The following is a 19,234-nucleotide window of genomic DNA, read 5'->3' on the forward strand; positions in this document are numbered from 1 at the left end:
AAATGCAGAGGGTTTGTCGCCATATATTGATCCCTTCATAAGGAACACTTGTGTAGTGTAATCATGGCTTTTAATCTGCATCTGTTTGCAATTTAATGACATAAAAAATTGAGTAAAATGTATTTTCTTGGCCAGTATATTTTGGTGGGCAGTTTTGATGTTGCTCCACTTCACAGATTATGTGTGGAAATGACATCAACACTGAGAGTCATGTAATGATTCAATCACTAACACAGGGATGGGTAAAAACCGCCACAGGTTCTCTCATTGAGCTCTTAAATCTCATTTTAAAGAAAAAAAAAGCCTTGTATGACAAGCACACAGCATTGTACTGCTTAAGGTGCTGGAACTGCACATTTTCCATTTTCTCTTTGCAGGTCCGGTTTATGGCACTGACCTTTGTATGACCCATAGGAATATGACATTTGAAAACCATCACCTCCGTTTCATTTCCAAAGTGTGCACTTTACTGAGTGCTTCTCCTACTGTTGTGTTTTGTCATCATGGTCGGCATCCAAATGAGACCTAAACCTAGGGGGAAATTCTGCATCACTTCTCTATAGCCAGTTGGTTTACCATTCCTTGCCCCATTAGCTTTTATTATCAGTCTGTCATTTGCATAACTGGTTGAGAGGAGAATGTGGACCGGAATGTTTAAAGACGGACTCAGAGGCTGTCCGTTCAGGAACGAGGTGTTATCAGGATGCACAGCAGATGTGGACCATCGTAACACCCAGTTATTTTATGACTGTTGGGAAAACATGAAAACCTTACAGTTCTTGGAAATTGTATAATGTGGGGTTCTTTTGTCAGAAACATTGCTCATCTTTTTGAAAATATTTGCTATTAACTGCAATGTAAGAATAATCCTTGAGATTGGCAGACAGAGCACCATGACAGACAGCAGGTGTATAATTGTTGCTTTTTCAGACCATGTACAGGATTTACAGAAGAAATGAATGTTTGAGCCGCAGCAGAAATAAACCTTTAGCAGATTTAACTGAAAGTGCCTTCACCAGTGTTTATCCAACACTAGAGTTCAGAGCGTTCAAATTATCGGTGAAAGGAAACAGATGGAGTGTGAAAACAAAGTGAAGATTACGTCAGACTCGGGACAGGTAATGGGAAATAGTCCAAGCATAGCTGAAAGAGAAAAAGTTTAACTTTCCATTCCCTGTTGTGCAAACAGTCTTTAAGTAAGATTTTCTTCTTTCCGCTCACGTCAATATCTGGGAGAGATGTGTGAAATTTGAATGTAATGGTAGAGGTTAAGTGAATAGGATCAAATGCAGAGTGCAGCTGCATGCGGCAGAAGTTGTGCAGCTGTCAAACCTTAATTGAAACCAAACCTTACACTCCTAGATGTTGAAGAAAAGAAAGGGTCTTTCCCTGGATCTTGTCTCATAGATCTGACCTGAATAAAATTATATTCTGAGAAACAAAACAAGACAACAAAAAAAAAACCTAAACAAATAAAGAAAAAAAAAACACTTGTCTGTTTGTTGTGTCATATAAACTGAATTAAGATCAGTTGTTACTTGAGTGTTTGTGATTTGTTGCTTTTTTGATTGAAAGTGGGTGGCACGGTGGGGCAGTGGTTAGCACTGTCCCCTCACAGCAAGAAGGTTCTGGGTTCGAGTCCCGTTTCGGGCATGGAATCATTCTGTGTGGAGTCTGAATGTTCTCCCTGTTCCTGTGTGGGTTCTTTCCAGGTATTCCAGCTTCCTCCCACAGTCCAAAGACATCAAGAGGGGACGAGGCTGATTGATACTCTAAACCAGGGGTGTCCAAACTGCTCCAGTAAGGGCCGGTGTGGCTGCAGGTTTTCATTCCACCCAAGCAAAAGCAACACCTGATTCTACTTAAATCAACTGAGCTGTGTCCACACAGCTCATTGGTTGGATCAGGTGTTGCTTTTGCTTGGTTGGAATGAAAACCTGCAGCCACACCGGCCCTTACTGGACTGGTTTGGACACCCCTGCTCTAAACTGACCGTAGGTATGAATGTGAGTGTGAATGGTTGTCTGTCTCTATGTGTTGGCACTGTGATGGACTGGTGACCCATCCAGGGTGAACCCGCCTCTCGCCCGAAAGCCGCTGGCATAGGCTCCAGCGCCCCTGTGACCCTTAACAGGATAAGCGGAAGAAAATGGATGGAAGGATGATTGAAAGTGTAGCTTTCCTCTATCCCATAGCCCAACATGACAACAGCCTTGTGAGGGCTTAATAAGGTCATTCAATAATACAAACGACTGAGCCATTCTAACTCTTCCTGACACTTGTTTCCGTTACCTTCCCCTCACATTTCAGCCACTCAGCTATTACAGAGCTATTACTTCTTGCAAACAATCAGCATCAAAGGACATTTTGTACCCAAGGCTAATAGGTAAATCAAGTTATTACTATTGCAGCAATATGTTATATCATTCATCAGTTAATATGTCAGTGTAATATTTCTGTCTTCCTTCAAAATAGATTTTGCACATAATTTGAATGGCTGTTGACCCTTCATGCACTGGAGCCACAATAGCTGAAAAGTTAGACCAAATTCAAAGTATTATTCCTGTACTTTATTACCAATTCTGTTGAAGAATATATTAAAAGTAAAATACCCTCTTTCACCATTAGAGAGGTGTGTGGCAGCTTGGTCAGTGCAGCAGGGGTTGAGGTGAAGTTATTGTTATTGCGATTCTAGCGGAAGACTGCAGGCCTGCGGGCGAATGGACATTTTGGCTCACTGCAGCAGAATCATCCTGAAGAGGGTCGAGGCAAGCAGCAGTTTCTTTTCCCTGAACATAAAGCCTCTTTATTGGATGCATGTGGGCCTTGTAACCTAGGCTATCTCAAGGAAAATGAGATCCATCGATTTTTGATTTATTTTACAAAAAAATGGTGTAGTCAAACTACCAAAAGCAAAATTTGGGTGTGAATACTTCCAGTGGTTCTTGTCTGTTGCAGCGAGATCTGCAGTCTTTTACTTTCATATTAATGCAAAGTGGTGAAGAACAAACAGCAGAGCACCGTCTGCTTAGGTGGAGCTGGCCATTATCTCTTCTGGGCACCAAGCTCAGCTCTTCCTGCAGTGAGTGTAAATGTTCTGGGCTCCCTTGCTGCCACCACATACTGGCAGCTAACTCCCATGCCAACCTGCCCGCTAACAGGATTAGCCCCTGAGCTCTGCTTGTTTCGACAGTTATCAAGTTTAAAAGGCTAGTGGCTTCTGTAACATGAAAGGATTGGTGGCCAGCATTGACAGGTTAATTAGTCGTCAAGTTTAGCACAGCACCCCCTGAGGCCGTCTTATTACGGTTCATATATTTAATGTAGAAATGTTTTCGACTCTGTATGTATGTTCTGGTGATGCAGCCACAACTGGTTCATGTGAGTATCTAATAGATTCTGGGATGAAACAGGTGGTAGTGCATGTTTAACTAAATACAGGGCATGGGGCAATATTACATTATCATACTGCATCAAATCAGCTTCACTCATATGAAATATGATGTGGGGTGAGAATTAATAAATGAATATTTAAGTGGAAAGGCAGATAAATAGCACATGTCTAATTTATAATCAAGGCAGATCCAAATCTACACAACAGTGAATACCAATGAGAAAAGGATTTTTAAGAGGAATCTAAGTGGTTAACTTTGAGATGCAGCAGTTGATATTTTTCTGCATCATAATCAGAGTGCAGACATAAGACAAAAAATAAACACAAAATATTCCCTTTATTTTTTCTACCTTAAGACTACACAGGGTCACTGATGTAGCTCTAATAGGTATCTACATTTGCATTTTATTTACAGCTTAATCGATGTCCTCATATTTACACGGTCAAAGAGAAGCAGTGTTGAGAACAAACCAAAACGAGTCCAAAACTTTAGAAAAGATACAGTCTTATGACGCAACAGTTTTCAGTGCAATATTCCACAATGCAAATATCCTTCATTCATATTATGTTGAACATACATATTTTTCTGACAAAAAAATGTCACTGAATCAACCAACAGCAGATGAATAAAAAGTGTTACTGTTAATGTTTGTTCAAATTGAGACACTCAGTCATGCTCCCACATACAGAGTTCATGTGTTGGATGGGAAAATTATAAGAAAGTCAAGTGTGCAGTGGCTTGGCAAAGTTCATAAACTCAATGACACAATTTCCAAAATAGTTTTGACTTCACTTGAGTTTTCATATCGTGACATTTTCAATTGAGCAGATGTAAATTGTCCTTTGCCATATGGACATATGGGAGCCAGAATGTGTCCATGTGGGCTATTTCCAAGGACGATGTGTATAGACGACCTTTAGTCTGTAAACGGAAACTAGTACACCTGCAGGTCTAATACATTTCAGCCAACCATGGGACCAAGCGGAGCTCTGCTGGAGTGAAAGCACTTTTGATGTTGACCTACTGGCAGCCCTTAGGGCAAAGGCAATTTGTATCTTTCATCTCTCCAACAATACAAAGCAAAGCCTAACTATCTCAACAGACATTGTGTTAATGTAATATGTACCACAAATTAGGATGATTTCTTCAACCTCCCTTCTCAAAGAAAAAAATATTTTCAGCCAAATTTCCCATCAGATTTCATTGGACATTATTATGACTCAAGCTAAATGATAAAACAGTCGTTCATTTGCAATTAAAAGTAGTCGGTCTAATGAAAAACACAGTAACTGATTTAACTTAACCACCTTTCATAGTTTATTCCATGTTTTGAAACACCCTTAAGTATTGTTCAAGTACAACAATTAACAATAAAAGGGACAACAGTTCACATTTTTTTTTTTGATTTCACATTTGTTATACTGGTAATTCATATAGCTATTTATAAAACAAAACTAAAATGTAATTCAAAACCAATCCTGTAAAATACCTTTTGTTGTTTAATACAGACATCAATTCCACAGTATTTTCTTACAGTGTTGGCTCTTCACCATTTTTATAATTGAGCTGTTTGACCATAGTCAAATAAAAAGGAGCGGAACAATTTATTCAACATTTTCTTCATTTGAAAAATTCCAGTTTCAAAATAAAATACACACATAAATGAAAAAAGTGACCTCATATCCCTTTGTTGGCTTTACCATACAGATTTAACCTTGATAAAGCAGTTATGCTAATAATGAAGTTCATAAGGAAGGCCATCAACACGGACGGTTCAGGGTGCACTGAAGCCTTGTGCCAACACCCATATGAGTATCAAGCCTCCTCTTTAAAAAATTACAAGACATCACGCAAATGAAGGTGCTTTGACAAGTTCAGCTGGGGTTTTGATGAAGGGCCTCTGCCGCCAACAGAAATCTCTCTCATTATTTATGGATGACTGGGGCTATGAGGGTTTCAAGTATAAAAAAGAAGTGATTAAAAGAGAAGGAATCTCCTTGGCTGAGGCGCAGAAAAGGCAGAATGGAGCAAGCTTGTGAATAACAATCTGCTTGTCTGGCAGCAGAGTGAGCCAGTGAACATAATGAATTACCAATACTCCTTTTGGGTTCCTTTGAACAGAATCACCAACAGGGATGAGGAAATGGGAGTCACAAAAATAAGTCACAGACATCGCAAATTTTCATCCTCTAGCAGCCGCACTTGGAGGGCAAAGACTGTTAAAGAATCTTCAAAAGGAGAAGGGCACTCTTCTATTAATACAGTGCAACTGATTGCAACCATGTTTTTTACTTTTTTTTTTTTTTTTTTTTTTTTTACAGTATATTAAAAACCAAGTTGAGCACAGTCAAAGAAAAAAGTGGTCATGTACCTAACTGTCTTTGGCAAGAAGTCCAATGTCCTTCATTTAGTCTGTCTCGTGAGCCCGTGTTCATGTCACCTTCGGCCCATTTCACTCTGTCTCATGAAATGAATGTTGTTGACACTGTCTGCCAGCTCAGGGTACTGGTCAACTGAAACTACGTAGAATCCATCGTAACCCTGCACCTTCCCTGAACCCAGGAGCTGCTGCTTCTCTCCCTCGGTCCAGGTCCGCGAGCCCTCTTCGCCATCCCTAAGTCTCTGACGCTCACGGGCCCAAGCCTGGTTGACAGCTCTCTGACGAGCTAGCTCCAAGATGCGAGCTTTCTCCTCATCCACACTGCTGCCATATCGTGTATTCAGACACAATGCACCGTACTGTAGCTGGATGTCAGTGATGCGCCTAGTCCTGCCATTGAGAACAGTGTTGATCTGAGACACCGTCACATTGACACCAGTCTCTAGGGTGCGCCGGCCCACCGTCATTCCAATGAGGGCGAGGTCTCCCTCCACTGAGCCCAGTTTCACAAAATAATGTGTGTCCTCTCCGGCGATAGTGAAGTGGAGGTCTTCAAGATAGAATGCATCATTTAGAACTGCAGCCATGCGACGCCCATCCTCATTGGCTAAGCTGATGATGTCAGTGCTGATGCGACCACCTCGGATTGCGAACTTCACCCCTTTCCCAAAGATGGAGCCAACAGAAGCAAAGACCTTACTGTCCGGGGTCTGAGGACATCCGGCACTTTTGGCTCTGTAGATCTGGCCGAAACGTTCCAGCTTCACAAAGGCCTTAAGCTGCCGCTGGACTTCACACTGAACGCCCAGTAAAGACTGTGAAACAATGAGGTTTCTAGTTAGACACACAGCACTCAAGGCCTTTACTAGCAAGATCACAAAACCCTTCCTGTTTTCAGAAATGAATATAGAGGTGTATATATCACCAAATCTCCTGATTTCCTCACATCCTGAAATAATCATCCTTTGGATTCATAACATCACATTGTGCATAACATCCCTGCTGTATCGTCCGTTTCAGATGCTCATAATTTGTTCAGAATAATAAATAGTTCAAGCATTTACACACTTCAGGCCATTTTTTATGTTAAACACAAATGACTGAGTGAGGATGATACATGTATTGATGTATTTTAAGAACTAAACTAGAGATGTAATGGAGGTTCGTTGCAGTGGGCTGTAATTACTTCTTTTCAAAACAGTGACGCTGAATTCATTCCATGATACATGTACATATCCTTTTACCAAGATTTCAAATATAACAGTGTACATGTGGTATGGAAAACATCCCTTTGATCACATATCTTTACTTGATTAAAATTTTCCATATATCATATATAGAAAGAATGATGTAATTCCCTCATGTGGCTTATCAATGCCAAACAACATACCAGTGATGCTTTAAAAGCTGTATACGTATCACACAGTTAAGGTAGGGGCAGAGGTGTTTGTGAGCAAACGCACATCTCTCTGATCATTTGTGACAGGCGTGATATTTTGAAAAAGGGTGAAATTACTGTCTTCTGACAGCCATGCTGTGCCAAATATGAAACAGGAATCTGTTGGTAACTTGTGTACATATCTTATTCCTTAGGGGATCAAAGCTTTGTATGGATACCATGTTCCCTTCAGACCAAATTAATACTTTGTCCTAATAGTACTTGACAAGAGATACTCCATGGAAAAAAAAGAAATGTGAAAATGAAGAGCACGATATGACATGGAAGTTAGCCAACATGCAGAGAGACAGTTGCCTGAATGGGTCTGACCAACAACAAAAAGGCTCTCAAAAACGGTGCCGTCTTGCAATCGCTCAAGGTAAGGCTGTGAGCGTCCTGAGGGGGTTTTATCAACTAGTCACATCCGAAGTCTTCCTGACAGTTTCTATTTCCGTCTGCCTGTGCCTCCGTGAGAGGGTGGCTCTAGGCTGGGATTTTGGGTGTGGATGAGGAGGGCCGTACAAGCTGCAGTGACCAGCATATCTACAAAGACTGACACGGCATCAGATCTCGCATGCAGAGGGAACATATGAAGGGGAGGGGACAGCAGAGCCATCAGGCCCCAAAGGAGGGATAGCTTGGGGGAACACTTCACACTATGCCACTCCATGTTTGTTTACTGTGCCAACAGTGTGACCTGGTCAGTTGTCCCGGGAGCAGTGGGGGAAAGGGTGAATGTCCTCCTCTTTAGTGAAATACCCTCACAGGACACTCCAACAGAGGAGTGTCATTCACATAGCATAGGATGCAATCAGCCTGCAACACAACCCAGGATGAGAGATCAAGACTTGTGCAGCACAAACCTCATCTGTCTGAATCCTCACAGCACTTTTTAATCTGTGTGGCAAAATAAGGACTTATACAAAAAGAGATAGAAAGGCAGGCATCCTCTCTTTTTTTGCACAAAATAAAACAAAATGACAATTATACAGCATGTTCACTTTTTGCTTTATAGCTGTATTTATGCTTCAAAGAACCCTGCATTTAATTAGGCTGGTCTGGCCATCTGCAGGGAGGATCAACATGGCTCTAACCAGCCCACTGCACTACTTTGGAAGCAGAAATTCTAGGTAAGAAAATCATGCCTCATACACAGACTAATTATCTCAATCTTTCCCAACATATCATTTACAGTACTTAGTCTGATGCAGCAGACTATTAATCAAGGACAAATTTCTCCTATGTGAGAGAAAAAAACAGAACTTAATGCAATAATGAAATGCTGAGATTCTGGATGAAAATTTACATTTAGTTTCATTTGGTGGTTAAGAAAAACAAAACAAACATATCTTTATATGTGATATATTTCCCCAACTAATGTAAATTACTATAAAAATAGTAGAAAATATGACAAGGGTGAGTTTCCCGTCTCTAATATGGTTGAAGAACAGGGCTTTAAACACCACATATTAATCACATTATGATTATCCCTGCAATTAATTAATTGTGAAAAACAAAAACAGCAACAAAAACAAGACCCTGTTGCTAAATGTTTTTTTTTTCTGTTTTTTTAAAGTGTTGATTAAATGATGAGATCTGAGGAGATGAGAAGTGACAACAGAACTGCTACTCCATTTATGAAATAAAAAGACTTGCATTTATTCTCCCTCATCTAAACTATTCCATCATTTCTCCTCAGAAATATTTGAAATGGAAATGCCTGGGATGTCTTTGGATTCAATTAGATATCTCCTCTGTTGCATCCTCTTTGTAGATTGCTACCTTGGGTGAGTTCAGAGATTTTCGATGCGGTGTCAGACACAAGCTGCCTGTAAGAGTCAGTCCCGAGGGGGTTGACAGTAACCCTATCAAAACAGGTAGATGAGGACATAACTGTGATTTCTACGGTTATGCTCTTGCTGTTCCTACAGATTAAAAAAAAAAAAAAAAAAAAAAAAAAGTGTGGATTCATGAGTGTGTACTTTTCATTTTCAAATCATGGTGTGCTGGGATGCTTTGGTAACACTGGAATACTTTTTCATAACTTTGACTGTACACACTAAAATGGCTACTTATTGCTATGCTATTTTTGCCAACAGTCAGCATGATTTAAAAAAGAATGTGCGTGATACTGATGGTAGACAGGATATATTTTTATCCTGTGTCATAGGCAAAGAAAAACTGACATTAATGAGGATACACAATGGAACACACTGGGGATGTGTCTGTTTTCAACAGTTATTTCAAATGCTTTGAATTCACTAATCTGACTGTATAATTTCGCATTTCTGTTTTGTGCTTGTTATATTTGGTTGATGTGTCTTTTTATTATAGATGGCTGCTCAGATCAGAGTTTAGAATTTCAGCCTACCGAAGATTGTATCATTTTAGTTGTTTAAGAGATGAAATATCTTTCAAAGCAACAAATGCCTGCTGAATTTAGGCAGCAGCCAGAGTGTCACTTAGCATGAATCTGACCTCCAGATGGGTAGCTTTCACTTATCTGTAACCAAACCCTAGACAACAACAGTGGCCTCTTCAATAATTCAGGTGAGTTGAGGGAACTTAAAAAGGCTGATAAACGCAGGAATCAGTGCATGTCTACTAATCCTCAGACCTTGGGTAAGGGTGTAAGACTGAGATGAAATCAATGGGCAGTGGTGGGGAGAATGGGGAGTGAATTTCCCTAATGGCAGGACAATTACAAGGGCTGTTTAGGCTGACCCCATTCCCCAAGATGAGGACTAGGAGCCGGGACCTGGCTCACTGGGCCGTGTTTGGGCCAGATAGCTGGCAGCTCCTCTGGGATTCTGGCTAAACGGGGCATGTCTTCTTGCTAATGATGTCAGAAAGAGAGGAGCACAGAGGTGGATGAGGGTGATCTGTGGTTAGGTAAAGGGTGGAAAAGGTGAGAGATTTACCTTGGTGCTATCCCACTCTTGCGTCTTGATCTGAGTGCGGACTAATTCGTAGGATGGCTCCATCATATTTGTGTTTGGTTTGCGATAGCCAGGGATGACATTATACAGCTGGAAGCCAAAGGTCACCAACCAACTGTTCACATCTGCAGAGAGGTGATCCACACAGTTAAAAAGTGACAAAGGTGTTATATTATCTAAATGACACAGTAATTTCTGGCTGCTGTGTGACACTCCACAGTCAAGTGGTTGACCCCTCTTATGAAAGAGGACAAGCTATAATAAACACTTAAGATGCTGTCAGTGGCTCACGTCCATTTCGGCAGGTGCCAAATAATGTCACACAGTCAGGTACCAGAAATGGTAAGTAACTTCTGAGGTTGTCTGCTGCGCTAATAATTATGTTCTGCACTGTCGAGTAATTTCGACACAGCTCATACATAAGCTATTCAATACAAGATACTTTGAAGGCTCAGCAGTTTCTACAGCAATATTTCCTTTTTAATGAGCTGCTGAAAAAGATGGCGGTGACATGCCTGGGATCGAATGAAAACGTGGTTCATCATATAGCGGCCAGCAAACAGCAGTGCAGTTAGACGTGCCACTGCCATCCCTTGTGATAAGTTGTCATTAATTCAGCAACAGCTACAGACATGGCTGGAAGCAAAGCCGTTAAAGTGAAGTAATTTGTTCCTTACCCCTAGAATATGTTTGTTTTGGAATGTAGTTTGCTGTGACACCTGGGGGGCAAGTTTGTCAGAGATTGGCAGTGCCACATTTTGGCACCTGACAAAGCTTTTTTTTTTTTTTTTAAATAAGAATTTGTTTGAGGACAATGAAAGGACTCTGGTAATTTAGTGAAAGGAATGGAAATGTCAGCGCCATCAATCATATCTGAGAGAGACCCACTATAGTATATCTAAAAGTCTGCTTAGCATTCAAATGCCAGTCGGCTCCTAATGGTGGACTGTGAAGCTGAACGGCTTGTTTGTATGGCAGCTAAATAGCTTTGTTCAACAGAAAGCAGAAAGGGGTTGATTTCATCAGAACACACCTGTGAATTGAACAATTAAAATCTGGCTGGAGCCAAATGTTTGAAAAACAGTTTCCTTAACACATTTGTTTTCTTTCCAGCCAAAGAGGTTGATACAGCTGACTCTGGCTACGGTTTCAATGGGTCCATTGTCCTCTCCTTCTCCACAGAGGTGCTTTTCACTGCCATTTACCTCCTCCCTACCGCAAAGCAACAAAGGATGATGTGATATTTCTGAGAGGGGATCTGAGTATTTTACAGCAGAGGGGGGGCTTGACCATACAGAATTGATCCCAAACTCTAGCTACCAAGCACATACAGCAATGTATGTCCCAAAGCTCAAAACAGAAAGGAAATACAGTTTAACCATCTTCTTTTTCAGTCAAAAATAATATAATTATTCTTTATAAAAAAAACATTGTGAAAATATATTATTCAAATGAACAAAAAGGTATTTGTGGGTTAAAAATCTGATCTTTTCATCAATACAAACCCCAGTCTGAATATTCATTTTGGCCTTCATGTGATGTTTTTCCTCCTGAAATTTGATGTTCTACACTGGCAGGAGTCACTTGATGGATACAAACATACATTGGAAGGCAGCTATAATGGAGGTAGCCAGGGGGGAGAGGGTGAAGGCTACCTCATCCTGTAAATGTTAAGGGTGCCATTTTGGTACAAGCAAAACTTGAGGGATTGGATCAGAACTGGCCAGTGTTTAAGGAGTAGTGAAATAAATGCCAGCAGAAGAATGTGGCTGCAGTGTCAGAGAAAAGTTAAAAGCCTCAAAGTAAAGTTATAAAAGCTACGGATTCAAACCAACAAAGTGGTGGCTGTTGGCTGAACTGCCCATTTTACAGTGAGCGTGACTGTTTTTTGGGTGATAAACCCAGCTGTAAGCCGTTAGAGTTGCTTGATAGCTCTGAAGCCTGAAACCATTCTGGCTGCCTTTTTCCTCATTCTTGTCATCATCTGTGCACTGATTTTGCTGGCTGTGACTGCAGATCAACTAGAACTTAAAAACTGAAACTGTTAATCCAAACAAAATTGATAAATCCAACCTGAACACTAATGCTTATTTGTAGCTAAAGTACCCGTTTAATGTGCAGCATCTAAGCAGCTGTTTAGCTAACTAGCCTAAAAACTGATGTCAGCAGTGTGGTTCCTCTGGTCGACGTTTGCTTGTTTCAACAAGGTTAGTCTAGTGCATAAGGACATGGATTTTAAGTAGTTTCTGTTTTCTTTCCTCAGGAAACACAGGACAAGTAATCATGCTCTCAAGGAAAAAAAAAATAGTGCTTTAATTTCAGTTACAAGCAAAAATGTCTTCTGCATGTTTGGTTTTCAAATTAATTTGCTGTGGTCTGTTGTTTAAAGTAATAACAAACAAAATCTGACAGAGAAACCTAAAGTGAGAATGGTTCAGAGCACTGCAAGCCACAACAATTTTACACAGGGATAAGGGTAAAGCTATGGGCCCATCCTCCTCAATGTGCGTAATTTTAGCACCATAAAAAAACATATATGCATTATTGATTACTCTACTGAGACTGACTTAACATCTGTCAACACTCCTATATATATTCCTTTATATACTATTCCTGTGAAGGGCTTGAACTATTTTGAGGGTGCTTCCAACTTACATTCACTTACAGCTGTTATAAAAAATATTTCACATAAAAAAGCAACTTTTGCTGGTTAGAAATGTGGCTTTGACATGTTTTCAGTTTGATGTTGATGTCAGCCAAGGTTAAAGATGTATGGTTGTTTAGATTATTTGTTGATCTGTCCCCCCCCCCCCCTTTTATTATTGCCATTAGAATCAATTAATTGATGTGAACCCAAACTGACTACAGTTGCCAAAATGAGAAGAAGGTTTAGGTGCATTTTTTGGAAAATGCTTCTGAAAAAAAAAAAAAAAACAGGCAGTAAAGAAAGTCTATTAAGTTAACCTACCTGTCATGTAGCACTTTATCTCCTCATTGTTGCTCAGTGGGTTGTTATTCTTGAACATGTATAAGTTGAATGGCACAATATGGTTGCTGTTGAGACGTTTCCAGATGTCATGGTCAGGTGTTGTCCAGCGGCCAGCAAGAACATCATAGTCCCTTCGGCCCATATGGACCAGTCTGCTGAGAGGCTCATATAGGCCTCCTTGGTAGCCAATGATGAGTTGGAAGCTGGGGTTGGTGTCAAGGTAAACCTCTCCAAATGCAGTGTGGAGCACCTGCTTGATCATGTGACCTGAGCCGCTGAACACAGCCAGAGGGGTTCCTATGTTATCACAGGCCACATAAAATTCATCCCCACTGCTAAGCTCCATGGCAAACAGGTGTCCCTGCAGGTCGTAGTACAGCGATGTGATCTCAGAGCTAGAGTGGTTGTACATGTGGGTGACCCGAGTGGGGCTTGACAAGTCTGCATAGAAGAACTGCAGGTGGTGGCCCATGCTGCTCCTGCTGGACACCCTCCTACCCAGGCCATCATACCGATATTTGATGCTCCAACTGCTCGCTTTGTTGTACACCTTCACCAACAAGCCAGCTGAATTGTACTCAAAGTAGTCATTTCCTCGCTGCTTGAGGAAACCATCCTCATCCATTCTGTACTGGACATCTCCCAAGCGAGTAATGCGGTCTCTGATATCGTAACGTAATGGTGTTAAACGTGCACTATTGCCAGGGCTTAGGAGGTGTAAGTTGCCGTTAAGATCATAACTGTACCTCCACAGTGGCTTGTCATTGATGGAAACCACCTGAAGTTGACCATCAGCATCATACTCATAGGTGTAACGTGTAGTGTTGGCATAAGGGCCGACTTTCAGCTCCTTGGCTACGACGCGCCCCATGTTGTCATACTGCACCATCATCCAGTACATGAGTGAGCGAAAGATTTCATATTGGACCTCCTTCACTCGGCCATAAGCATCAAAGTGTTTGGTATGGGTCATGACGGCTGTGGTAATGATTTGATTTATGTCATAATAGATTACTCCAAATTTGCCAAACTGTTCTGTTTTCCCAGAGACATCATCGTAGCGATACAAGTCGATTGGCAGTGGTGTTTCATTGATGACAGCCTGCATGCTGGTGACTCGGAAACTGTTGTCATAGACATAGTCAAATCTGGCGTTGACCATTCCCTCTTCGCTGAACCGGAAAATCTGTCGGTCAATCAGTGGGCCAATCTGTCGGTAGCGAATGGTGCAGGTGAAGCCCTCACTCTGCAGGTTGACAGTCTTGAGCATACCTGCCACCTCATCGTAGGAGAAACCAATGCGTGTGGTGTCATACAGAATTTCCAGCAGTTTGGCAAGCTTGCCATATTTGTAGATGACCCTGCGGCCTGTGCCCAGGTAGGTGGTCTGCAGCAACTGGCCATCCTCGCTGTAGTCCTGAAGCACTGAAGCATTACCTTCGGGGGGCCGGTAGGTGTTTCTGTAATAGCCAATGGAAAGGGAGGTCTCCAGAGTCTGTCGTGCCACATTGGGCATGGTCACAGATGACAGTCGGTCGTTTTTGTCAAATTCAAAGATATATTGCCTCTGGCTGTAGAGCAGCAGGACCATCGACTGGGAGAGAAGAGGAGTGTTTTGAGTAAGTTAACTACAGTGAGTAAAGAGCTGAGACACACACAAATATACATATATTCACACACACTTATACTGTATATATATATTCACACACACATATACTGTATATATATATATGTATATATATATATATATATATACACACATATATATGTATATATATATATACACACACACATATATATGTGTGTGTATATATATATATATACACACACACATATATATGTGTATATATATATATATACACACACACATATATATGTGTATGTGTATATATATATATATATATATACACACACATATATATGTGTATATATACACACACACACACACACACACACACACACATACATAACACACACGCACACACACACTCCTAGTAAAAAGTTTGTAAAAACCTTCTCATTTCACAGTTTTTCTTTATTTTCTTTACTATTTACATTAACGATTCTCACTGACGGCCTCAAAACTATGAATGAACACATCCTGAATTATGTTGTAAACAAAAAATTGTTAAATAACTCTCAATATGTTCTATATTTTAGATTCCTAAAAGTAGCCCCCCTTTGCTTTGTTGACAGTGCTGCAAACCCTTGGCCTTCTCTCAATGAGCTTCATGATGTCGTCACCTGAAATGGTTTTCACCTCACAGGTTTGCCTTGTCAGGGTTCATTTGTTGAATTTCTTGCCTTCTTAATGAGGTTGGGCCCATCATTTGTGTTGTGCAGACATCATGCTGATACACAGCTGACGGCCCTATTTGACAACTGTTAAATTCATTTTATGGCAAGAACCAATCAGCGAAGGAAAGACAAACAAAAGTCCATCATTACTTGAAGAGCTGAAGATCAGTCAGTCTGGAAAATTGCAAAAACTGAATGTGTCCCCAAGTGCAGTCACAAAAACCATCAAGTGGTATGACAAAACTGGCTCACATGAGGACCGCCCCAGGAAAAAAGACCAAGAGACTCCTCTGCTGCTGAGGATAAGTTTATCAAAGTCCCCAGTCTCAGAAATTGCAAGTTAACAGCACCTCAGATTAGAGCTTAGATAAATGCCACAGAGAGTTCTTGTAGCAGACACATCTCTACATCAACTGTTCAGAGGAGATTGCGCGAATCAGGCCTTTACGGTCGAATAGCTGCTAAGAAACCCCAACTAATGAAAAGCAACAAGCAGAAGAGTCAAGTGCCAAGGGTGTGTAAAGCAGTAATCAAAGTAAAGGATGAATATTTTGAAGAATCTAAAATATAAAACATGTTTTGAGTTATTTCTAACATTTTTGTTTACTACACAATTCCACGTGCTCATCAGTACAACACGTCCCTTCTGTTTTATTGTCAAAATTAAGTGTTTTATCAATCGTAATCCTCTACACCACAAACAATCCATACCTTCTCTAGATAAGTGTAGCTCCAGGATTTACCATCAGCAAATATCTGGGAGGAGATTCTTCCGTTCTGGTCATACTCCATGCGTACGGACATGGTTCCTCTCTGGATACCTGCCACATGGCCTCCAGGGGAGTAGGTGACATTGACTCCATTCAGACGACTGCTTGGCGCCCAGAGTGTGGGACGCCCAGCATGGTCATAGTGGATCCGTAATGTAAACTTTCTGTGGTCATCATAGACCTTCTCTGTTCTTGTGATTCGGTCGAAGTCCAAAGACAACAAGTTCCTGTTATGAACCTATGAGAGAGAGAGAGCGAGGAGTTAAGACACTTTTCATTTGATGACAGCTTCAGCAAAAGGGGATCGACATGTTTGGAAGTTGCAGTAATTACGCAGAATCCTATGAGGAGAACTTTAATCACAATTTGATTATTTTATATTCTTCTTTTCAATCCTTTTAATTACAACAAATGAGCTGAATCTCAGGACTTAAGGAGGCAAGTTATGAAATTATAAATTAACCACATGTCTTTGTTTGTGTACTATTCAACAAAACCATAGTGGGACTTTTCATGCATGAGACATTAGAGTTACAATGATCATTAAATTTATTCCCATCACATACTGAATTTCCAGCTGCCAGACTCTCATTTTATTTTGCAATCTCCATAAATTTGAAAACCGGAGAAAAACATTCTTCTCCTGTGTGACAGATCATTGTTCAAATCACACTTGCATGAGGCAAGACATGGTGACCCCTGGCTTCAGTGCGATCAGAGCAATAAGACACTGAGGGGCGTAATCTTGAAGGCCATGTTCAGGTCAGCACAGAGTTGAAATCACTGCCGGGCTCTGTCTGTTTGAAAGGGGCTGCACTTGAAAAGATCAACCAATAGTCCTAACATCATGTTTCTCAGCCAGAAGCTTCTGTCTGTAAGCTCAGAAGTAACAGAGGAAAAAGAAATCAAAAAGTGAAAAGAGACTTAGTTCAAAGCACATCGCTGTAGCAACTTCAATCACTATCCGAAAGATTTTTGTCTGGCTTTAATTAAAACTACCCCCTGATTTTGTATTTTCATGGCTTTCCTCTGATTAAACTACAAAGTTTTGCTTCAGGTGTGTTAATGGCTTGATAAAATGTCTGCTAAAGCTTAAAAACATGATTCTGCTTAAAGCTGCTTCTGGCTTCTCTCCAGGCGCATAAGCAGACAGCAGGCTGTACGGGGGCTTGCCTTAAAGCCTCACCTTTTCCATCTCACATTGAGAGAAGCATACTTAGGTCTCTCATCTGTGAAGGGGCAATTACACCACAGCCAATTAATGTCACTGATACTGAAATGAGAGGATTACTTTACACTAAAAGCAACAGATTCATGAAGAGCACAGATCCATGACGTTTGGGATGACATGAGCAATCTGAGCCTCAGGACTGAGGCAGGCCCTTCTCCAATGGATCACTGGCATAAGAATAACACAGGTGGGCTCAAATTAGTTATCTGTTTTACTTGCTCTGTCAAACTGCACTCACTCAAGCTTTTAGTCAGTCATTTGTTAAACTACATACTTTCTTAAAGATTGGTGACTAGATATAGAGGCCCCTCCTGCTCTGGCATAATGCACACAGTATTCAAGCTCTTTCAGAGGGAACCTGTCCAATATAATATGGTATTGCGACTGCTTTCACTGGAAAATGAAAGGTTTATGTCAGAGAGAAAATCTCCTGATGTCAGGATGTGGTTTACCAAATACTCAAAAGGGTGGAAAAGCACAGCAGAGACTTGACTCAAGAGGATTATTTCAAACTGGACATGACCCCTAAGAGGAAACTGTTAATGACAGATTATAGTTGAGGGAAGAGAGAGTTATTAGATCGACAGTGTTACATCCTAAACTGTCCTCAGTATAAAATATTACAGCAGCATCTAACTTTTGTGTAAAATGACAGTCTCGATTTATCATTTGTAAGTAAAATGTCTTGTCATCTACTCTCATGATTAACTCAATAATGATTCTGCAACAACATCAGTTATGTTTAATCTCCTGCTTCATCTTTCATTGACAGTTTCCTATGTAAATGAATCCACTTTACTTTCAATTCCAAACTGAAGTAGCTGAAGATCGTTGCTAGGCAAGGATGGTAACTACAATGGCTCTCCCACTGCAGCACATTGACAAACTACTCAGTCTCAAAGAAGGGTTTGTTTCCATGGAGAGACACTGAGTGCCTCAGCAACATAAATCATGAACGTTATGGGTGGTTGGGAGGGGCAAGGCAGAGTGGCTTGTCTCTGTGAAAGGATAAACTCAAGGACCATCAGTGACACCTTCAGCCTTAACATGCAATAATGCATGAATGTGTAGTTCCACTGAGAAACAAACTTGAACACTGACAGGCTCTTTTGCTTTCCTCTGTCATCTTTAGCTCTAAGAAGTTAGAGCCACACAGCTGTCTTGCTTGCGCCTTTCTCATGCAACCCTCTCCACTTATTCAAGATTCTCCTCTCGCATTGCCACACACTCATCCAGCCACCCACGTAATATCACTTGACATGCCACTCAAGGTCGCTCAATGATTCCAGCTCCGTTCATCCCCTCCATTCTTGCCATTAGGCTGCTCCCATTTCCCATCTCACCCCTGGGGCCATTGTCTGTAACATACATTAGAAGCTTTCACTTCCAAAGGGACAACAGGGCCATTAAATGAACATCCAATGACAGACAAAGTGGCACCTCCCCATTAGCAGTGTCACCTCCCAGATAATGTGACAAATAAAAAAAAAAGGCTTACAAAGCCAAGAAAAACAAAAATCAGCTAATCAACATTATTTCAGTATCCTTTATGATAAGGCCAGAGTGACTTTACAGTAATTTACCCTTTTATGATGAGGCTTGTTGATATGCTGTGAGTAACCATTTCATGTACAAGCTTAGTGTCACATAGGTTAGTATCATCAAGGTCCGTTCATTATTTTTTTCATCCACACCAAAAATAATCACCAATCCAGAGCACAACCTATACTGTCTCCAAGAACTTCAGAACGTTGCTATATTGTAACTAACAGGCAGTGGATTTGATCACAATAT

General features: G+C 40.8%; 1 protein-coding gene across 3 annotated transcripts in view; it reads right to left on the reverse strand.

Moving 5' to 3' along the window:
• Positions 1–3,730: 3,730 nt before the first annotated feature.
• The window catches only part of tenm4 (teneurin transmembrane protein 4), a 168,132-nt gene continuing 152,628 nt past the window's right edge, over positions 3,731–19,234 (reverse strand). For all 3 annotated transcript variants that reach the window (XM_086216471.1, XM_086216469.1, XM_086216470.1), the window contains 4 exons: positions 16,151–16,447; positions 13,121–14,735; positions 10,135–10,277; positions 3,731–6,590 (listed from right to left, as the gene is read on the reverse strand). In XM_086216471.1, the coding sequence (XP_086072597.1) occupies positions 5,832–6,590; positions 10,135–10,277; positions 13,121–14,735; positions 16,151–16,447 (2,814 nt within the window). In that variant the 3' untranslated portion in view covers positions 3,731–5,831. The remainder of the gene's footprint in view (positions 6,591–10,134; positions 10,278–13,120; positions 14,736–16,150; positions 16,448–19,234) is intronic.

Source organism: Aulostomus chinensis, chromosome 10 (assembly GCF_037954235.1).
Source record: "Aulostomus chinensis isolate RoL2024-O1b breed Wild chromosome 10, RoL_Achi_v1.0, whole genome shotgun sequence".
Lineage (NCBI taxonomy): Eukaryota > Metazoa > Chordata > Actinopteri > Syngnathiformes > Aulostomidae > Aulostomus > Aulostomus chinensis.